Raw genomic sequence first — 24,907 nt, forward strand, 5'->3', positions numbered from 1 at the left:
CCTTATTTTCTAAACAAAGACCAAATATTTGGCTTAAGTTTAAATGAACGTTGAAGACACTAAGCGGCCATATTAATATAGCTGTCTCATTACTTTTAAACATTTTATTTTAATTCTTAATCTAAAGTTATTTTTATTTTCAATGAAATTTTTTTCCCGATATTCTTTGTGGCTGTTGGTATTCATTTATTATACCGCTTCCAAAGATTCGCGTTTTTAAAATTTACTTTTCATATCTTGTTATTTGATAAAAATTAATAGCTTTAAATTACTAACTAAAGATGATTTTCGTTTAAACATGTTTTAAACTTGTTTGTTCTTTTTAATTTTCAACATATCTCATAATTCCTTATGACATTTATCACTAAATCAGTATTAAACTCATATTGATAATGAAGCTCTGAAACTAAAGATTATTTTTAGCACTGGTAGCCATTTTTAAACATTGGTTTGAAAAATATATTTTTTTTAAATTTTTTTATATATTTCATGATTCTTTATTACATTATCGTAGAATCAATATAAACTTCATAATAAGTGATTAATTGACAATTAAGCTTTGAAAATATTCAAATATTATTCTTCTGCTAGAATTATGGCTAGAATCAAGTACTATACAGTTGTACAAAATTTCATTTCTTAAGAACAACAAAATTAATAAATAAATAAAAAAAACTTAAATTCTCTTTTTTCAAAAATAAAATTCACGAACAAGAAATAAGTCAACTTGAAATAAAGCATTTAATTAAAAGAGAGAGAGAGAGAGAGATTCAATCAAAGAAATTGAACCTACCATTCCTATCGTTTAACCATTTTAAAACTCTTTCGTAACTCTAATAAAGTTAGAAATAAATCCTGAAACACATGTTACAACTCTACATACTCATTCAATTAGAAGTTTTTAAATGCATGCCAAAGCGCCAATGTGCGATTTATTTTCAATAAACACAAGAAACTCTGTCATGCGATATGCATTTGCGTTTCTTTGAGGCAAAAACAAAACTCCAAACTCTTACGAGCCAATTAAGTTGTCGACCCCGATATATTTTTGCCACCTTTAAGCAACGCAATCTGCCTCCTTCGTTTTCTCCGCGAATTGCCTCGATCAGAAAACATGCCTTGAAAGAGGAGAGCTGCCTCATCAAATCTCCGATTAGGTACGAACTTTGCCGAACTCTTCTCGACTAACGAATCGGAGTAACGGGAGATGCGTTGCCAGATGCATTCATCACAAGGAATAAATGACAGAGCACTTCTGACGACATCAGAATCTATTAAGAGAGCTACTTTTGAAAGAAAGTTTTTGTTTTCTTAACGATTCAGATTGGTAGCTCTTTTCCCAAGACTATTTAATTCTAGAAATATAATCAATGAAATTATAATGTTAAGGAAATAACAAATACATATATATATATATATATATATATATATATATATATATATATATATATATATATATATATGATGATTGCATTTTATCCTGTCCTATTTATTGATATCTTAAAAAAAAGACGAAATTTAGTCTATATATATATATATATATATATAAAGCTCCAACGTACATGGCACAGAAATTGCTCTTTACTTATTATTGAATGGCAGCAGTGAAATGTAAATCACTATGCGAATTTTCAGACTTTTTCATTTAAAGATTTGACAGCTATATGTGATTCAATGTTTTGTTAATTAATGAAGCTGCAAAATTTTATTCGAAGCGCTTTGGAGAGTATCGGCTTTCCATTAAGTCAGAGGAAACAAAATGCATAAGACAATAATAAAAAAAAAAAGATTAAACAGAAAATCTAATAAGCGCTGATATAGGCGTAATTATCACTAGATGGATAATCCCTCTGATTTAATTGCTCCATATTAAACGTTTAAAAAGCCAATAATCTGGTCGAACAATCTGATCGCCAAAGGCGGCTAGTATATATTAATCACGAATATATTCTCCATTATTCTGTCTGAAAGATTTCCAACGATATATTCAATTCCATTTTTGAAAAACTATCTTGGGTTTTTTTAAATCTTCCTCAAGATTTAAAATTTTTGCCGCTTAAACTGTTCTTCGGTGATCATAACAGGTGATAATCGGACGGCGCAAAATTGGGAGATGATAGATCCTGAAATTTTTCACAGGACAGAGCGTTTCCCTCGAATCGTTGCATTGGTTCTCGTGAGTTCTTCCCAGTCCATGCCTGACGTTATTATTTCACCACAGTGGGGTAACTCGAAATGAAGGAGTTCCTCTAAACACATAAGAATTATTCTGAAGGGTGCAGCTCAGCCTTTACGACAGGTTCTGCTCTTTTCTTTCATCTGTTTTTTCTCTCTGTTCTTAGCTTTGTTATACAAAGTTCTCATTGCTTGTTGCACATTCCGGTTGAATGCTCTTTATTGGAATGTGCTAGAAGAGAAATGGATGTTGCCAAAAGAGAACTACGTACTCTAGTGTTGAATTTGCAGACGTATTTAAGCTTTTTATTTAATTATATACAAAGTATAGAGAAAATATTCTAAAATAGTCAAAATTTCGAACTCTGGATTTTGACGAATCTCTACTTTTAATCCATACTGAGTCAGAAAAACAATTTTTGGAAAATATCTGTCTGTTCGTCTCTCTTTTTCTGTATCTGTCCGTCCATCTTTTTGCAAAAACGTTTTAAGCTAGATGGATGAAATATGGGTATATGATCTTCATACTAAATTTCTAGATTTCTATCAAATTTTGAACGAAATCCATTCAGAGGAAGTCTGTCTGTCCAACTATTCAAATATTAGTTAACCCGATAACTACAAATTGAAGAGAGCTAGATGAATGAAATTCAGTAGACATTATTTAACATATACAGTGTAGTCACCTATCAAATTCTGTGACAAATCAAACCCGGGGTTGAAAGTTTGTCGCTCTGTACCTTCAAAAGCATACAAAAGGCAGAACTCAAGACGACAATGATTTAAATGTATCATATTTTCTATATGATTTTGTGACTACAGTCGTAGTTCTCTGTCAAATTTCAGTTTCATTCGGTTGGGAAAGAGCGCGTTTAAAACACTAATTTGATTTTCGAGTATTATTAACCACATGCCCCGTATTAGTCGCCGAAAATCTCGCCACGGACACAGGATAGATTCAGTAAAAGATTCTAACTTCACGTTATATGTTAATATTTCGCCAATATTGTACGCACTGCAAGACATTCTCTGCCTTATCCAAGGTAAAATTAAGGTATTTTGTAAGGAATGGATGGTAACAACAGTATTAGGGATTATGCGAGAAAATTTTAGGGAAACCACTTCCATTAATTTAAATGGTGAGACGCGATAGATTGGTCAGCTTCTCTCCAACTTCCTTAGTTGTTAATCTACGACTTTTTGTACTCACAATAATTTCATCAACATCGGGAGACTGTCCCGGTCATGGTTGACCTTCCAGGGTAAAATCAGCATTCTGAAATCCGTCAAACCATTTTGTTTTCATAGTTCGCAGAGTATGAGCGCAGCCTGCATAAACAGCCGAAATATTTTTATGGTGTTCCAATTTTCACGCCTTTCAGAAATGCTTAAGGTTTTAGATTTCAAAAATAAATTTTTTCATTTTAAAAAATTTGTCATACTTAAAAATCGATCTATTTCATCAATATTCAACGCTGTTGGGACACTTTTATCTTTGAAGTACAAGGAATACAATGAAGCAAACCACAAAGTGTTCCCCTGTACTTTACCTGGTTACCTGGCCGCGGTTACCTGGTGGCAAGATCTCGGCTTCGGAACCAAAGGGCTTCAGGTTCGAGACCCGATTCCATCGAAGAACCGTCATGTTGGCATGCATCGAAGAACGCGAGGGACCCTGTGTACGTCAAATCTGGCGAGACCCAATGCGCTCCCGCTGATGTGGTGCTGATATTTGGAGAAGAGAGCGCCAGCTGAGGCGGCCCCTCGCTCTCTGACCGCGATTCGAAATTACGAGGTCCGTCCGAAAATAGCTGTAGCGTTGCTTAAAAACGGGACGCTAATATAACTAAACACTGTAAAGTGCTACGCTACTTATAAGAGTCGAGCACCGACTTCTACAATAGCTTGGTATTAAAAAAAGAATTCAATTAATATAGGGATTGAGTTATTAAAATGCAAAGAGTATAATAAATCCTAGTGCAGTATCCAAAGTATTTTTAAGAATTTAACATATGTGGAATTTCTCTGGTATCTGTTCTAATGATATTTTTTACAAATAATACAGTTAATGGAAACTCAACTTGGGAAAAGTTATACTATGGTGATGAGTGCGTTGCACAAAGGGGTTTGTGCACATTTTTAGAATTTGAGTATACATAGAAAATGAGTATTGAGTTAGGGAAAAGTTTTCTTAATAGTCACCAAAAAGAAAATTGGCGATGCATCGACCCGATAAATTCGCAACAAACTTATTTAAAAATGGCTCCAGAATTTGGCGCCGTTCCGCCGTTTGAGCACATTTGTCTTCATAGCCTATATAATCGATAAATACTGGACATTGTATCATGCATAATAAATATTAGAAAATCTTAGCAGCTGGGTATTTAGATCATTTCAAGGTCATCGCCATCGACGTTCGATGTTTTGTTAGTTCTTAGACGCTGTCTGCTTTTATTCTGAAAATATCACACCATTAGGAGGCCCAGATTGGCGAAATAACTGGCGACTGACTCGATAAAACCTTAGCTTGATGCACTTTTTAAATTGATTTGATCCGAATTATTTGGATGTTTAAGGAATGGGTTAAATTTTTTGAAAGCAAATCATAAATAGCACCATGGTCAAACGGGCTCTGAAATAAAATAAAATTCTGAAAATTTTCTTTCAGAAAAATCATTGAAAAATCTCTTAAATACAATTAAAAATTTATAGTTCGATATTAAAGGATTAAAATATGAAATTTAGTTATCGAATTCTTTTTATTTTCTTTTGAATAAAATCAAAAACTCAGAATGACAATTTTTGGAGTTTAAAATCTTGTAAATAGATGTTTACGCCAGCTGAAAATTACTTAGAAATTTAGAAAAACATATCGAATTCTTATGCTCAGAGAAAGAGAAACCATAGATTGTATTCGGTTTGCAAGTGTAAAGCAATTGCCCTGGGCATTAACGGGTTAAAATCAAGAAACATACTTAATAAATAAAGTATCTTAACTCCTTGAAAGTATTAGGTGCTTGCATGTATTTTAATCAGCGACATCTATTGGTAAAGATGCGAAGTATCTACATAAACGACAATGGTTTTGGATTTTACTAATTTATTCTTACTTTATTTTTATTATTTTGAAAGTTTTCCATTTAATATTATGAATTATTCACTGTATAAAGACCCCAATCATGGAACGCTTCAATTCACATTTTCGACATTCATCGCCTTTTTTATTTGATTTGAAGAAATCTGCTACCGAAGCCCATCGGACACTTTTAGAAACTTATGGTGATCCTGGTCCATCATGTTCCAATTGTCAGTTTTGGTTTCAAGGATTTAAAGGGGTGATTTTGATGTCAATGACAAAGAACGACTTGGAAGACTAAAAAAATTTCAAGATAATTAGTTGCAAGACTTATTAGATGAAAAGTGGAAAAAATTGTAGAAAATGATGGAAAATATTTTGATTGATATTTATTGTACCAATTTTTCTCAATAACTGCCTTTTTAAAGTGAAAAAAAATCCAAATACATTCAAGTACCTAATATATAGTGCTTTTATAGTAAATATGTAGCTCCCCTCTTTTTCTTTTTCTAAATTCAGACAAACTTTAAAAGAAAAACTCCACAAACACACACGTCTTTTTCTTATCATAGAAACGGGAAAGAAAAAAAAAAAAAGAATCACCGTTAATTTTGAAACATGTCTTATTCTTTGCCACCGGAAGCGACGTCATCGGAAAGAAAGTGAAGTTTTAAAAAACCCGCACGCGCCCGGCCAAGATCGCTTTTTAAGGGTCCAATCAGTGCAATGGAGGGGCGCGTACTGACTTTATGGCCTCCATTCCGATATGGCGTTTGTTCGATTGCATGGTGCAGACGTTTTATCGCGGGGACGTGATCCACAGGTTGCGCTTCCCGGCAACACTAATAACGCGCCCATGGAAAGAGAAGCAGGAGACTTTCTGGGGCGGGTTCAAAGGAAAAGGTACCGCAATCAATCTAATTTGGAGAAATTTGGGCCAAAATCTTGCATTTCGTATTGAAGTGTGCTCCAAATAAATAAACGGAACACCATTCTGTGGAAGCGGACTGATTCGAAGATTATTAAGACTACGGATCTCGAAAAGGTTGGCAACATTTATTTAAGCCAGATGTTTCAATGAATCCTCTAAAATGAGTTTTTTTAAAATGATATTTCGGTTATTTATGGGATGTCAAAATGAAATGTGGTCCAGTGAGTTTAGTTTTACTATATTTTGGAGCAATGCTTGAATGAATTAAAAATTCTTATAGAATTGGAAGTGAATACTCAAATTACTTACTGAAGACTACTGAGACTATCTTAATAAAACCAAAAATTAGTTTTAGTAACTAAGCATCTACTGTCAAATATGACGCTTCCCGAAATGGTATCTTTTCTATTGTTTTTGGAAGCGTCATATTGACAGTGGTATTATTTTCTTTTTTTATTAGGTCGATTCTTCATATACAGAAGTAAGAAATATTATAGCTGAATAATTTATATCTTTAGATGAATCAAATAGCATAAAATTAGTGGTTTAGTGCAGTTATATTAACGTCCCGTTTTTAAGCAACACTAAGGCTATTTTGGGATGACCTCTCAATTTTTATCCGAGATCTGATGACGAAGACAATACCTGAGCTGCCATCCTCCTTTCCTAACTCCCACACCAACAAGGGGGAGAATCGTTTGGCTCTGACGGATTTGACGGGCCCCAGACCCGCTTACAAACGGTTCTTCGGTGGAGTGGATCTCGAACTTAAAACCCACCGGTCTCAAGGCCGAAACCTACCCACTAGGCCACCGTGCCTGTGCATTAAAATCTCAGAATGAAACCTGTTTAAATACAATTGATAGTAATAAATAAACAATAGATTTTGACGCATCATCACGCTTCAACTCTCCCCGAGTCCCAAAAGTTTTTATTCACAGTAAGTTTCTTATAAGATATTTTAAGTGGTGTCGTAGTTTGGAAAAGCGTTGCCAGCTCAGGTGTCGTCCTCGTCATCTGGCCGCGGTTCAAAATTACAAGGTCCGTCCCAAAATAGTCCTAGTATTGCTTTAAAGTGGGACATTAATATAACTAAACTAAACTATAAGATATCCTATTCTTTCTTATAGTTTATTCTTTAAAATAAATTTAAAAAATGCCTTGAGACAGGGGAAGGAAATTTGGTATGTGAGCTTTACATTTTTTAGATTTCTGTCAAATTTTGAACCAAATCCATTCATAGAAAAAAAAATTTTCTTTTGTCTATGAAATCTTATACGATAACTATAAAACGTAAAGAACTAGATGGGCAAAAACTAGATATAGGGTTTTAACATTTAAAATGTAAATTCATAAATAATTTAAACGACATATATTACAGAGTTGACCATCCGTTTGTCGGTCATTATATTTATAGATGCATGTGCAAATACAATAACTAAAATGTAATGACTTCAATCTTCTTAAGAAGGTTGTAGTTCTGTCTAAAATTTTAATTTAAGTCGATTAAAAAAATCCGTTCAAAATACAAAGCACAAAACACTCATGTGCAGGCTCTGAAAATAAAAATTTGAGCATTTGTGGCGTTTACAGCATTGTGTAAGGTCCACAATTTTATGCAGAAGGGAGGGAGAGAATACCACCTTTATGAAAGAATATGAGGAAAATTCAGGAAAACTGTTTTAGTGTTCGTTCAACTCGAAAGACCTATTAGAATATAAATGTATCGCCAAATGTAGGAAATTAGATATAAAATTCCAAATTCAAACTCACTTGAAATTTTTATTAAAATTCAAAAAATGAGGAAAAATAACAAAAAAAAGTTTATTATAATGTTGGGCACGATATTCTTTTATAAGCAGTTTAAACAACAAACTTGTATTATTCATTTATTTATTTGGCATTTTTTTTCTGTAACAAAGCAAATGTGCTTAGGCAGTTCACGCGAAAAGCTCATTTATTCTTTTTTTTATCGTTTTATTTATTAGAATAACGTTTTTTCACTTAAGTTTTATTGATTGTTTTTTGTTTTGGTTCATGAAAGATAACATTTTTAACAACGCATTCTAGAACAATCGAATCAAATTCGACTCTAATAATGAATTTAGTTATTATGAAGTTTTAATAACATTTCTTAGTTGAAGCTTAATTTTTTTAATTATTAATAAACAACCTTATAAAATGAGCTTTATTAAGAATGAATTATAACTAGTGAAGTTTTGATAAATTACAGAAATTACAACTATGAAAAACAAACGGAAAATATTTTGAACTTTAAATGAAATTTATAACAAATCAGAAATTTAATTAATTAAAAATTCAGTGACATTTGAGTATTCTTCCTTGATAAGTTCTGAAAATATTACAGCACAAAAAATATTTTTTGCATTGACTTAATATTTTAAAGAATATCTTTCCTTTAATGGAAACTTTTTACCTTATAATTTTTCTATTTTAAACTTTTAACAATAATATACTTCATTTCTAATGGGCACAGATCGTTTTCATTATTGCTATAATGCTCCATCCTGTTTTATTTTCCCATTACTGATGATCAAAATATGAAAATTCATCTAATTTTTTCCATATTGAGCAGGCTTCAGTGTAATCATATTTTTAAAATAAAAGGTTTGCAATTTTGTTATTTTTACCATAAAAGTACAGTTTCCAGCATTGGTGATTTTTTTTTAATTCGACTATTTTTAAACACTGCTTCTATTTCTTGTGTTGTAATTGATTATATAAAAATAATATATGCTGTATGTCTATAAAATTTTGAAATTTAAAAATATTCGTGTGAGAAAGCTGCTAAGATTAAATTATAAAAAATAGTAAATTGAAATTTTTCTTAATCATTAATCCTGACGCTCCAGCTGGTCTCAAAAGACGGCTTGTTATTTTGTTTTAAAAGGTCATATTTTTTTAATAATATCTTGTATTAATACATGCCATAAAAGTATAAAACCTTACTTACTTTTTACATAAGTGTTGCTACTTCAGTTCTTGCTACAGTGAGCATCCTATATGTTACTTTTTCATTCGCACGTAAAGAGAATATTTGTTACATGTTCTTAAATAGAAATATATTCATTTAATCTTAAATGAAATAATTCATTTAATTTTGAAATTAATTTTATAATGATGCTTCATCTATTCAGTAATTTTCTATAATTTTTTGGGGGAAATTTATATAAAAATGGCCAATTGAAGTGAGTATTGAGTGAATATCTGCTTTTGCCAGAAAATGCACGAATTCTTGGAAATCGACAGAACTACCCAAAAGTGAGCATCGAGTGTTTTTTGCTCACATAGATAAAAACACTCGCAATATTAAACTGCAAAAAGGCATCCTGTACCAAAGCTCACGTCTAGTCTCAAGTGGTGTTCATTAGCTTAGTTTCTTTATTAAAGAAATTTCGGTTGATTACTTTATTAGATATTTTGATTAACTATTCAAATAAAAGAGTTAACCTTTTCAATTAAAAATCTTGAAAAAAGTTCTACAGTAAAAGGATTAAAAAATATTTAAAAAAAAACCGAACTCGGCTAACATAAGAGCTCTTTACATTTCTAATTAACCAAACTGTATTGAATTCTTTTTTTTTTTACTTAATGCATTAAGAACGTTTACCAAACACTCCTTGAGAGATTCTTCAATTTAATTAAGTTAATTTATTTTGTTCACTTCTGCGGATTTTGAAATCAAATCATGTTTTGATTTTTTTCTGTTTGAAATAAGTATACGATTATATCTTTATTTTAACTTATTTTATTCACCTTGAGATTTGGCCTTCTTCTGGTTTTGCATATAAAAAAACAGGAATTAGAAACCACTTCTTTCTTTTTAGCACTAAATTATCGTTACATAGAAATAAACAAAAAAAATCTATTGCTTATAAAAATTTATTTCAGAAAATTAAATTAAAGTAATAAGGCAGAAAAGAGGAAAAATTAGAGAATAATGATGAATTTAATAAATGTAAACTTTCAGAATTAATGTGGAATTATGGGATGATAGAAGAACCGTTTGCTATCCAATGAGTAATATTTGAATAAGATAAAAAATAAGAAGAATAATGATAAATGTAATAAATATCAACTTTTAGAATTACTGTGGAATTATGGGATGACAGAAAAATTGTCTGCTGTCTAATCAGTTTCTTTCTTTAAAATAGGATTAATTATTTGTAATGTTTTTCACGCTCATGAGAAAATTAGAGAATAATGATAAATTTAATAAATATCAAATTTTAGAATTACTGTGGAATTATGGGATGACAGAAGAATCGTTTGCCATCCAATCAGTAATGTTAGAATAAGATAAAAATATTAAGAAGAGTGATAAATTTAATAAATATCAACTTTTAGAATTAATGTTGAATTATGGGAACGACAGAAGAATTGTCTGCTGTCTAATCAGCTTCTTTCTTTAAAATAGGATTAATTATTTGTAATGTTTTTCACGCTTATGAGAATATAAAGTACCCCTACCTTCGACTCCGTAATTGATTGCCTAGGAGTTTTCTAGAACTTTTTGCTAAGTGAATGAGTGAATTGAAGTGATGTAAGTGGACACTGATTTTGAAACATCAAATGATCTCGATACACTTTATAAATCATTGGAAATCCCGCCATAAGCAAACTGCTAGGTCATTGTTGTATGATCTGATTAAACTGAGTTTTTTTTATTACACATTTCTGTGTTAGGTTTTCAGAAGATCTATTTTTGCTATTTAATTGCTGAAATGAATGATTGAAACTGGTTTCTTTTTCTTTAGCGGGGAAGATCCTGATGCGCTGCGAGAACATCGATTATTTTCCTAAAGAAGAATACAGCCCGGATCCGAACGATTCCACCATGGCAATACCTTGTAAGTGAAAAAAAATTATTCTTTAATGCAAATGTTAATAAATTAATTCGAAATTAAATGATTTTCAAAATCGGAAAATAAATAAATAATTCTTCAACTCAAAACTAATTTAATGAATATATATTAACATTGTCCACTTCTTAAACATATTACATCTTGTTGATCAGTTTATTTTTCTTTAATTTCAGTTTAATATACAAGTATCTTTTTCATATCATTTTTATATAATCATCTGGAAGATATAATTCTTTAAGCATTTTTTAATATGTTTTACAAAATAAAATAAAGCTAGTAGGGATTTTATTCAGTGCAAAATAATAAAGGCAGTTCCAAAATTAACGCAAGATTTAAATTTGCCATCATTCGTGCGGTAAAGTGTTGGACACCCTATTAAAAAAATTATTTGGCTGTTGATAGTTCAAGATTAGTAAAAATAGAGCGTTACATGATAGAATAATATGGTAACACAAAGTTGAAGTAAATAAAAAACGCATTTTTTTTTATCTTTAAATTGTTATATTTTTATTGAATCTCTAAGTACTCAGTATAGAGTTATGTATGGAATAACACATAAGGTAAATGGCCTCGATGGCTTTACTGGCACATACGCACTCTTTTGTCAAAATTTTCCATGACCATTTTGTATTAACGTGGCCAAATTTAGTTGATGCAAAATTGAATTCCGTCTTCAATGCACGCTTGTTGGCTTGTGAGCTTGTTGGCAAAGATCTTTGACTTCAAATAACTCCATAAAAAGGAATCCAGTGGTGTTAAATGACACGATCCAGGGGGCCAATTCTCAAATTTTCGAACTCTGGCAGTCAGATTTTTACTATTTTTGAAATATTTTTCAACAGTGAAAAAACGTTGTGCATTTTTACTAACCCTAAACTATCAATTATTAAATGTTTTTTTCAATGGGGTTACTGCGCGAATGGTGGCAAATTCAAATCTTGCGCTAATTTTGCGACACCTTTCATAATTTGTATAAATTTTGTAAATAATCTATAAATTTACTTTCCTGTACTATTAATTTCATTGTTGGAAAGAGAGATTTAAGAAAATTCTAAATAGATCCGATGTCATTAACTTTACACTTAGGTAAATATGTAGCAAAAAATGGGGTAGGGAAATGAAGACTGAAAAATGCCAAATAAATGATTGCTGCCCTTGGAGACAAAAATGAGCGAATTTTATCTCTATCTCTATTAGAAACTGAAATTCACTGATTATTCTAGAAAATTCCTTGCGATGTCGGAAAATCAAAATAAACACAAGAGGTTAAATTCTTTATTTGGAGCGTGATCATATTGCCAGCTTATGAGACGAGCGTTATTGTGTTGTTGCTATTGTTTAATTAACGACTAGCTGTTTGCGAGTATGTTGTTGATTGCTGCTTCGGTTTCTGCACGTGAACTGTGTTTTGTGACCTGTCGCTCGTTTCTTTCTTTCTTTTTTCTTTTAGAGAAGGCACATTCCTTTCTTATCGAGCTAGTTAATTCGTTCATCCATAGCTGAATTTTTGTAAAATCATGAATAGCATGTTAGTGATAAAAACAGGTATAGCCAAAAGAAACAATCTGGAAAATAACACCGCCAATAGAAATACGAAATTAGCAACGCATTGATAGACTGGCGTACACAAATAAAAAATGTAAGGAATTTCAGCCGTCATTCCATCAGCAATTGAATTTAATCACATAGTTTTTATCAGATTCTATATCAGTCAGCTCAGGTGTCCTTCTCGTCTTCCGTCCGCGGTTCAAAATTAGGAGGTAAAATATCTCTAGGTAATTATGAGGTAAAATCTGTCCTAAAATATCCCTAGTATTGCTTTAAAAAGGGAGGTTAATATAATTAAACTAAATGAAACTTTTGTTCTAAAATATACACAAACTAAATAAAAATAGGCATTGCTTACTTTTTATAGATCTAGTTATTTTTTAATCTTAATTTTAGATGATGATTTTATGATTTTTGGAGAAATTAAATATTGAAAGAGATTCAACATTAAAATGAAATGTAGACTAGCTAGATTTCCCTGTAATATTTCTTTTCTTAATTCAGGTTTAGGGCCGAACATCTTCTTGTCTATATGCATATAATTTTAAAATAATTGTACAATTGTGATATTATAATGCAATTATATAGTGAATAATTGTGCTACACGATTCTGAGTTCAATTTGGAGCTATTCCAATGAATAGCCAGGATAGAACGAGATCTGAGGTAAGCACCAAATAAACAATAGTTTTTACTGTCATCTTTTGTTGATGTTTCGCATATAAAACCTAATCGCATGTATCGTTGACATATCGTATATAAAACAAAAATGATTTTCAAATTATTTTAACCTCACAGTCTGTTATTAAATGAAGGTTTGATGTGTATTTTTATAATATAAAAAATTCCTTAAAGTGAAAATATCGATCCAAATTTTGAGAATAAAAAGAGTTTTACAAGAAACAGGGAATAGATGAGGATATACAACTCTGGTTCTATTTACTGTGATTCTAAATACACCTAATTTATTACTTTTATACTTTTTTTTACGATAAGAAATCCCATTCTATTACAACATACTTAACTCTTGAATTTTTTCATGTGTGAAAAAGAAAATATTCGAATAGTTGGATTCAAATATTCAAGTAGTCATTTGGGACGTTTCACAACTGACTACATGAAAAGTTCACAACAAGCCATTCGTGAAGTTTGCCACGGATCCACTTCGACAAATCAAACCTTAAGAAAAGGATTTCCGTCAACTACATCATATATTTGGTTCTTTCAACTGAATGCATGTATTTCAACCTTGCTTCGTTTTTGCTCTTTTCTCAGGGGGATTGGCAGCATTTTTTTGGAATGTTGGTGTGACTTCTGAGATTTTTTCTTTATGCGTCTTTCGATTAGTTTTTTCCTTTTATTTATTTTGTCTTATATTCCGCACTTGATTTTATTGCTTAAAAGGGTTAATCTACACATTTGAATTTTTCAAATTTTACAAAAAGAAGAAAACACTAATTTTTTTTGTAATTAATAATGAATATTTCTGATTTTTTTTTCTTTCAAGTGTGGAATAAAGATGAAGTCGCTTATTGTTCTTCTACCTGCTAGTCAGTCGCTTGCGATTCTATCCTCTAATTTTCTTTAATTCAATTAATTTTTATTAATTAATTAACCGAAATTTACTATTGAAGATTCGCCGATAGAAAAACTCAAGCTTAAAACGGATGAATTAAAATTATTTGAATTCTGCTTCGAAAACAAGTAAATATTGCAATTAAATTTCAAAAAGAGCGTACCTGGAAGATATTAGTCTATGCACGATGGATGTAATTGAAAATTCTACATGAGAAATCTTTAGTTGCGAATGGAAAAAACGGATAACACTGGTATGTATAATTGTATAAGCGCAGAGTAAATAAAAGTAAATTCTTAAAATATCTCAGTTTAGAGCATCGGGAAAATAGTTGAGATATGAGAAAAAATACGGAAAGAGGGAAAAAATGGAGGAGTGGGTTCGAACTTCAATCTGTAACTTCTTAGGATGATATTATTTTAATTTGTCAGTCTTGGTTTTATTAGCTGTTTTATACTATTCGTTATTTTTATTTTCTCGTACAGAGGAAGTATTGTAATCGTCAAAGAATTCGAATTCGAAAGTTTGACGAATCTCCACGTTTTAGAACTCCCTTTGTTAGAAAAATACATTTTTGGAAAATATCCATTTATTATCTGTTTGCTTTTGACAAAAAAAAAAAAAAAATAAATAAATAAATAAAAAAAAAAATCCAGATCCGTTTTGATCTAGACAAATGAAATTTGACATATGGTCTTTATACCAAATTTGCAGTTTTCTACCAAATCTTCAGAGGATTTTCAGTTCAGTAATAGTCTGTCTGTCCATCTATATGATTATAATTTAGCGCGATAGTTACAAAACGCAGAGATTTAAATAAAATTCTACATACATTATTAACATCTATAGTTTAGAAACCTATCAAATTTTAAGCCAGATCCAACAAGCGATTGACCGTCTATCGGTCTGTACGTTTAGAATAATGTTAATGTAATAACTCAAAGCTGTAATGGCTTAAATGTATCAAATCTGATATATGATTTTCTGATAACAATTGCAGTTATATGTCAAATTTTTGTTTCAATCGGTTGGAAAAAACGTATTCTAAAAGCACAAATTCGATTTTCAGATATTATTAACCGCATGCCAAGGATTAATCTCTAAATAACTCGCAAAGGTTCATATGATAGATTCAGTAGTAATACTGAAATCCCTCTAAATATTAATATTTCATAATTATTGTACGCCATGTAAGACGTTTCTATCTCACCTTAAGTCGACAATTTTTTGCGGGGAAGGGAGATGATATCTGTATTAGGGAGTATGCGAGAAAGTTTTGGGGTGACCATTTCCACTGGTTATATTTGCATAATGCATGTTTTATATTTATTCTGTAACTTTATACTTTATTTTCTCAAATTCTAAATTTTGTTAAAATCTTGTTACGAAATACTTCCCAAAATAAAATCTAATCTATGAGTTCTGTTTAAATTTTGTATAATAATTTTTCAATATGTTCTGATATTCTTGAACGACAATATCTTCATTTAAAAATATTTTACAATTGTTTTAAAGTTTCATAATGAGAAAAAAACCCCGAAATTTTCGCATTTATTTGTCGAACTACAGAATTCAAAAAAAATTGGATAGAAATACAACCTTTTTTTTTATTATTATTCAAGAACGATGTAATATAGGTCTTGAGTCCTCTGCAAAATTCTGAACAAATCATTTCGTAATCTTTTAAAAATTATTATACCATTTTTCAAAATCCAAAAATGAACATATAAATTCCTTCCGTTTTCAATGCTTTTTCGATTTTATACATGATTTTTACAATCTATTTTATGTAAAAGAAACAAAAATTTTAAGTATTTTATAACAATTAAAAAAACAGCAGGAGTGACCCCACCAAAACTTTCTCGTCTACTTTCTTATAGACTTGTCATGGGAAAGAACGCCTTATTGGCGTACAATAGTTCCGAAATATTACCTTTTGGCGTGAGGTTAGCATTTTAACTGAATTTATCGTGTCATCCTCGGCCAGTTATTTGGCGATGGATCTCTGGCAAATGTTAATAGTAACCAAAAATCGAATTTCTGTTTTAGACACACTTTTTTTACATAAAACTGCACTTGTAATTACAAAAACCCACAACAAATTTCATATATTTGAGCCAATTCATTTTTGAACCATCGTCTTTACATGTTTTTGAAATGACAGACCGACAGACAGTCAACTCATAGTTGGATGTAGTTCAAAATATGACAGGTGTCTGCACTATAGGTGATAAATGTTTATTCCAAATTTTATCAATCTAGTTCTCTTCGTTTTGTAATTGTCATGTTAACTTATATTCGAACAGCCGGACAGATAGACTTCCTCTGAACAGATTTTACTCGAAATTCGACAGGAATCTAAATACCAAATCTATATCAAATTTCAACTGTCTAGCTCAAAGTGTTTTCCAGTTACCTTTTTCAGAAATAGATACAGACAGACAGACAGGTGGATGTTTTCCAAAAATGTGTTTCTGGAACTCAGAGATGCCTAAAACATGGAGATTCATCAAAATCCCGATTTCTATACTTTCTCTATACTGCATATAGGGAAAAAGTAAAAATTCATCCAGAATACAATCGAATGCCTTGATGGCTAACCTACAGAAATATTTCTGTTTATTATTGAATAGGGGTAAACGTAAACTATAAATTTCAAGTTCAGACCCGAAGAAAATTCCAACATGCATCCGCCATTTTGGCCACATTTATGCAACGCATCTCATAATCGGGCGTTTTAAGGTAAAATGGAGACACATTTTCCAGTTCTAAACGCCATTTGCCCCGAATCCACATCTTCATCTCGAATCACTCCAATCTGGTCAATTAGTCTGAGCAACGGAGATAGTTATCAGCGTTTCGGTAATCCCTCCATCTGTCAGGGGGCCTTTCCGATGGAAATAAGGCACAATTTCCATTTTCCCAAAAGACAATTCGAATTCAATTAGGGATTACAATTCCCTTCCTTTGCCATCATTTGAATTTGAGATGGAAATCAACTTGTTCTGTTCGAAATTCCTTCAAGTCTCGGGATCATGTGCGATGATGTGGAGTTAAATGTTACTCCGTAACTTCTAACAGTTCTCCTGTGCTCTAAGGAATGATTTCGTGTTTAATCGGGGATGTTCCACACATCATTCCGGAAATTGTTCCGTTCGAAATGCTGTGGTCTTTGAAATGGAAAACCTGTTTTTTTTTTCCTTCATAATATTTTTTACTAATTTAAACATTTTAGAACGGTTAAATTCTATCTTGCCATTTTTACCACCCATATAATATCTTATATTTTTAAACGAGCAATTCTTGTACATAAATAAATGTATTTATTTCGTGTAAATATCGTATGTCTGAAATAGCTCTAACGTTTTTGATCAAATTTTGTATTTAGATATGGTTTAGTTTATTAAGTTTATCTATATAGGGGAATTTCTAGAAAAAACAATATTTTGCACACAAAACAATTTTTTATAAAAAATTATTAGAACATTTTCTATCTGTTTTCATTCTAGAAATGTCATACAGCTCTAAGTCTTAAAATTTATGTCACTTGCTTTGTTGCCATAGGGTGATAATCTACTGGCACTTCAACATTTTGAGAGATGACGCTATGTGACTTTATTTGAATACGAATATGTTCGGCTCACATCTAATAGCAACAATGTAATTATTGTTTTAACCAATTCGAATAACATGTTAAACTAAAAGCATTCATGATTTTTTTTATTTAAATGACCAGTTCATGTGTAGATAAGACAGAAAATTATTCATATGTAAAGAGTATATGATTCGTATATAAATATTTTCTCCAAAAGCACAAGATTTATTAAACAAACAACCCTGCCTAACTAAGCTCTGACTCCCAGGAATTAAATTTTAAGCAATAACTAGGAATATTAATCTTATTCTTGGAGACCCCCAATTTACTTTAGATATTTAAAGATTCGAGGATATCTAGATTTAGATTTTCGTCATTAAGGGTCAATGAAATATTTTGTATCACTATTTCCTTTGCAATATAAGTTTTAAATAATAGCTAAAAATTTAACATTTTGCTGCCCAATAGTTTATCTTAAATCTTCGACTTGACAGATTTTTGGGTGTCTAGATTTAGTTCTTGATCTAAGCCTGATTGAATTTTTTTTACCCTTTTATATTCTTCTCAACAAAAATTTTAAATATTAATTAAAATTTTTGCATTTTATTTTCAGCTGCCCACCACTTCACTTTAATATTCAACTTAAATTATTCAAGGATATTTAGTTTTAAATATTCGGATAGAGAGTCTGTGAACTTTTTTTTTGTAATTTTTATTTTCTTTGAAATATAAAATCTTTATAATGATTGGAAATTTCAGCATTTTATTTTTGCTGTACACCAGTTTAGCTTAAATACTCAAATAATTTAAGGATATTTAAGTTTAAAGTTTTGGTATTAGAGAAACAATAATTTTTTCTATTTTATCTTCTTTAAAATATAAATTTTAAATAATTAAAAATTTAGTATTTTTTTTTGTGAATTACCAATTTCCTTTAGACACTGGATATTGTTGATTTAAAGGAATTTAATTTTAAATTTCGTTCGTGAGTTTAATTTACTTACATCTGAATAATCACTCACCGCCTTCGGCAACCAGGTATTCGCCATATTTCTTGCGTATTAACTATAAACTCTTATCAATATATATTCCAACCAAATGAAAGTATTATTTCAAATTATTCTTGCACAGTGAACACAAAACATTCTGATTGCGCTCGCAAAGTGGCGAATAAAAATGTTGAAATCTTTATCGTTGCTGAGGCTGATGCCTTTGACTACGATATTGCTCTTTGCTATACCTCTTTAAAATAGAGAGTGGAAGAGGTGCAAGTAACCACTAATGATAAAGCTTATTCTTCATGAGCTTTCAAATGAAGTGAAAATTGGTGAAATCAATTCAACAATCAGGCCTGTGAAATCTGCCGTGGTTTTTTTTCTTCCCACCTCATAGGAAAATTCGGCGAAGTCGAGATTTAGACATGTCTCTCACGAAAATGGAGTGGATCGAGATATAAGTGGCCCTTGATTATAAATCTGGGGGTCATTAGCTTCGGTATGAAATAAATATTAGTGAAATCCGATCAGTGGTTGGAGGATGTTCAATGGCTTTCGTACTTATTTTAAACATATTGGTGAATATAATTGATGAAATCAGACCAATTGCTAAACTCGGAAGTTCAATCAAAGTTTTTTTTTTTTTATATATATATTTCTTGAAATTAGTGGGAGAATAAGGAGGGATATTATATTTAGGACATATATATATATATATATATATATATATATATATATATATATATATATATATATATATATATATATATATATATATATATATATATATATATATATATATATATATATATATATATATATATATATAATTTTACATGAAATAGAAAACGACGAAATTGGTACAGTTTTTAATAATGACGGATGCTATTGTGTTTTTTAGAGTGTTTTTTTTTTGTGTCAAATTATCTGTATTTGAGATTTTTCGCAAAAATGGGGCCAGGTGACTGCTAATGACATATGTAAAATTATGGGTTTTCATATGAATGAAAAACTGGCGAAATCTGATCAGTGGTTGGAATTGGGGAATGGATCCAAAGCTTTCCTGGTCGTTTTAAATACATAGATGATTCTAAAGTCAATTTTAGCAACTATTTAATCATTGAATAACTTAACACCTTTAGCTTTAGTATCATTGTCTACATTATTTCTGCAATTTCCTACTTGTTTGCAATATAGATTTAAGGCAGCGACAAAAAAAATTCATCTTGCATTTAACAAATCACAAATTTACCTTAAATACTTGACATAGTAAACTTGGGAAAATATCAAATTTTAAATTTCAGACACAATTTTATTTAGTTATGTTTAAATAATCGTTTTTAAAACAAATATTTATTCGAAATTTCGCAGATATTGGAAGCACAAGACTAATATTATTTAATTTTAATAATATTATTGCAAATTATTTAAAATGGGACAATTTCTTGAAACATCATAAAATTTCGACGTGAAAAATGATGATAGAAATGAACATTAAAAAAAATCTTAATACTTCTTGTATGTGTCGTGGAATGAATGGCTCCTACACTATACAACCCATATCCACATAACATAATTCACGTAATAATTGTTATTACTTCGAATTCTCCGACTTTACGGGCACGTTATTCTTCCACGTATTAGAAATTTACTGAATTTCTGCTGCAAATTTCTAGCACAATTTTCCTTTCTTTTGGGGACATTTATTAGATTTATTTCTTTGTTCATTGTTTTCATTTACTATCAACTTTATTGTATCAGCTCTTTTTTATTGTCTAACAACCAAACAACCAAAACTGATTGTATAAACCAACTCAAAAGTCACAGAAAAGTACATTATGTGCTCATGTTATGGGTTTTACTCCTCCGAGACTTTTCCCGTTAGAAGCTTTCTTTCTTTTTATTCTTTAATTTGTAAAATTGGTAATAATTTATTTATTTTTCCTTTTGAAATTTATGATCTTTTCTTCCGTGTAACTCAAGAATGCCAACGCCTTATCATCTTTCTTAAATTCTATTTAGAATTTCACCTCGTAGTTTGTGGTTCTGAGGGCAAATATTGTTCACCTTTTCTTTCACAACAAAAGAAAAGAAAATTCTATAACACATTCTCTCATATAACATAGCATAATAATTTCACAGAAAAAAAATAGAAATCGTTCTTGTTTGAATGTGGTAGAAAAACTAATAAAATGATGAAAATATAGGATTTTTTTTCCTTTTTTTCCTAGCTGAGAAACAAACACTATTCTTGCAGGGTTTTTAATTTTTTTAAATTTAATTTATTTATTTTGCTGGTGACTTAGGAAGAAAAAAACAAGAATAACCATTTGGTAACATTTTTAGGAGGAATCAATAATGATGACTTACTTTTTTGTAAAGTTATTCATTATTTGGAAACAATGTTCTAACCATGACAAATCCTGCATCCTGCTTCCAGAGTTCAAAAAAAAAATAATCGTAATTGAAAATGCAAGAACAAAAATGATAAAATATTTATTGAGACACCGATTTCGAAATGCGGATTCTAGATTATTAAAAGACAAAAAAGAAAAATGTATCCTTGTTAAAAAAATATCTTTTTCATTTTGCTATTGTAAAAATTAAGTTTCCAAAGCATTTTATTGATTCCTTAAAATAGTAACTAGAAGTTGATTTTATTATTTTTTAATCTGAAAAAAACAAATTGTACAAGCGTACAGTTTTGATGAATGAAATATAGTTGTGAATAAAATGAAACGTTTTAAAAGTTTTATTATGTGTTGAAAAATATGAAGATATAAACTACAATGTCATTCTGTCACCAATGACTTTGTATTATTAAAATAGCTTTATTTCACATTTCAAAAAAATTATTATATCTTAATAAAAAAAGTAATTATTTGATTATGATTAAAACGTCAAATTATTTTGCATCGAATTCACTTCAACTCAATTTTAATGTTGAATTTCTTCTTAGTTTCTCTCTTTTTGACAAAGTTGGTAATTAGGATTATGTAATCCATTTTAGCATAGGCTATGCTATTCCACCAATTACATTGAATTATTAAAACAATAAATGATTGCACATTTCAGAAATATTTATTACATTTTCATAAAAAAATAGTTAATTAATTGTTAAATTGCAAAAATATAACAACATTTACATCGAATTGACAGTACCTCGGTTTTGATAAAAATTCTTGCCCTACATTCTTTCACAAAGTTATCAGTTCGAAATATCTAAACTATTTTAGCTTGGACTATTCTTGGTAGATGCTTAGAAAGTAACTGAAAGTTAAGACTTCGAAAACTTTTGCGCATTGCTTTAGTCATGTATTAGATGTTGCAAAACTAAATATGTTAGTGCAAGTGTTTTGTCATTTTCGTGTTATATTCGTATTGGGAAACTGGATAGTTTCCATTTGAGTTAATTTTTACTCGCGTAGCACACATCATATAAGAATATATATATTGTTCTTTATTTCTGTATCAAATTGATTACAGAAATAAAGATTTCAGCGAAAAAACAAAACATAATCAAGATATGCATACAGAATAAAACTAACTAACAATACGCAAAACAATAGAAACTTACAATACTCAAGCAGACAGTAAATCGTTCATTAAATCACATATAGTCAACATCGCTCGGAATCACCTGCTCAATATGCGATCAATAGTTCATGAAGCGAATTTGTTCTTCTTGCGAGCTAAGGCCCTGTTATAGTGTATTACGTTTTATCCCATGACATCACAAGAAATTCTCTAGAAGGATCTTCAGATTTCGGTTCCTAATGGAAATATGGCCAGAATTCTATTATTCTAAAGAACCTTTATTTTTATCGCTACGGTTGAGGATCATTGAGGGGACATTTGTTAAAAATATCTGTAAACCTTTCTTCCTTACTCTTAGACTTACTGCGCAGGTAAACGATGTTACACATTTGTAAGCGATACCTCCCTAGAGTGTGTAATTTCCCAATACGAACTCCGTAATAAAATCTATTTATTTTCTGCCATTTTGCTTACCTTCCCCAATAGTTTAGAATTGCCCTGCATATTGAACCGAATTAATTTAAGTCTGAAATGACAAGAACTGACTAAAATTTCAATGGGAATGTTCCTAAGATTAAAAACTCCATAAAATATATCTGGAGAAACTAAGTGCTTATAAACAATATCAATGACGTGATGTTTCCGAAAGGTATCATTTCTCTAAGAGTGTGATCTGTCGTTCTGTTTGTGTTCTATATGTGATAGAGTACTTCTTTTCATTGTGTGTGTTTTTTCTTTTCCTTTGTAGATGCCGTGAAGCGCGCATCCGTGTTCATCTTCTCGAGCTGCCTCACCCTCCTGCTGGGTTACCTGCTGTGCGTGATAGGGAGTCTGTGTCGGCGCAGGCCCGTCATCTCCTTCGCATCGGGGGTCGCCTTCATACTCTCAGGTGAGAAAGTCCCTTCCACTCCGGCCGCAAATGTCTGATCTGTCAAGAAGTGTGCCGCTGTGTTTCGTTTCCCTTCGAAACTTGGAAAGTGCACTCATAGTTTTAGTGGTGGTGGGCGGAAGCAATTCGAATTTGTTACGAGTCCTCAATAAACTTTTAACTTTTCGCTCTCTCGTATACACAAAGTAACTGTCGAAAATTCGACCCCGACATTTTTGATGAATTTCTTCGTTTCAAACCTCAGCGAGTTTCTTGAATGTTGTCAGTGTGGAAGTGAATACCGGAACATAACAATGGAACAAAATACACTGATGAAATTGGTATATCCTTTTTATATAAGACGATATCTCATTTCCATCAGTCCCAACATCCAGTTTGAAACACTTATACCAAAATTGGGCTATCCTCTTTATATAAGACGACATCTCATTTCCATCAGTCCCAACATCCAATTTGAAACACATCTACCAAAATTGGTATATCCTCTTTATATAAGACGATATCTCATTTCCATCAGTCCCAACATCCAATTTGAATCACATATACCGAAATTGGTATATCCTCTTTATATAAGACGATATCTCATTTACATCAGTGCCAACATCCAATTTTATCACATATACCGAAATTGGGATATCCTCTTTATATAAGACGATATCTCATTTCCATCAGTCCCAACATCCAATTTGAAACACATCTACCAAAATTGATATATCCTCTTTATATAAGACGATATCTCATTTCCATCAGTCCCAACATCTAATTTGAAACACATATACCAAAATTGATGATCCATTTCAAATTTTGCGATAACTCTATTAGAGAAAGGTTTTATTTATTTATTTTGTCGAAATATATGTAAACCCACTAACTCAAAATCAAGACACTTGAGATAAATGAAATCTGAATTTCGTTTTACATGGAGATTGCAGAGCTACATCAACTTTGTAATGAAATCCGTTACAGGTAGCATTCTCTGTCTTACATGTCAAAACTACATCTAAATAGACCACTAAAATCTGTTAAAAAGTCTCAACATTTAAAAAGATATAGAAATGTGTCCGATTTCGAGTCATGAAGAAAAGGCATTATTCCTAAATACAAATTTTATTCTCCCCCACCCCCCGGCGTTCTGTATTGCCAGTAAATGTGAAACGGAGAACACCATAGTAATTGCTCTTATAATTTCTTTTTAATCCTATAATGACGATTTTACGATTACAAATATAGAATATAATGTAATATAATGACGGATGTAGGTTTATTAATTTATCCTATCAGTATTATAATAGAATATTGATCAGATTATTATCACTCAACATCGAGCAAGCCTGTTTCGTTTTTTAGAGGGTTGAAATAGATAAAAGCGTTTTGTTATTCAATCATTCATTGCGAAAACGTTTCAGAATCGCAAGTTAAGAGATTCTGTTCTAGAGTATAGAGCAAAAAAAGTTTAATTATCGTTTCGGCTTATGTCTAACCATTATGTCTAAAAGTTACAACTATCTTTCGAATATAATAACTACTTCTTTGATAGTTTTGAAAAGAAGGATCTCTATGTAATTAATTGAGTGAATTGAAAGGAGAATGCTGAGAATTCCTAAAAAAAATCAGAAACTTATTTGGGAAAGCTTTGCTGAAAGACAAATGAGGAAACGTTGGACAAAAATGAAATGCACAAATGAGAATTTAAGTAATAA

At 30.7% G+C, this 24,907-nt stretch overlaps 1 protein-coding gene across 1 annotated transcript in view; it reads left to right on the forward strand.

The window, feature by feature from the left end:
• Nucleotides 1-24,907, forward strand: part of LOC129968166 (voltage-dependent calcium channel gamma-5 subunit-like) — a 132,589-nt gene that overhangs the window by 102,908 nt on the left and 4,774 nt on the right. The window contains exons 2-3 of the mRNA XM_056081987.1: nt 10,961-11,053; nt 23,067-23,207. Of these exons, the coding sequence (XP_055937962.1) occupies nt 10,961-11,053; nt 23,067-23,207 (234 nt within the window). The remainder of the gene's footprint in view (nt 1-10,960; nt 11,054-23,066; nt 23,208-24,907) is intronic.

This window comes from Argiope bruennichi, chromosome 5 (genome assembly GCF_947563725.1).
Source record: "Argiope bruennichi chromosome 5, qqArgBrue1.1, whole genome shotgun sequence".
Classification (NCBI taxonomy): domain Eukaryota; kingdom Metazoa; phylum Arthropoda; class Arachnida; order Araneae; family Araneidae; genus Argiope; species Argiope bruennichi.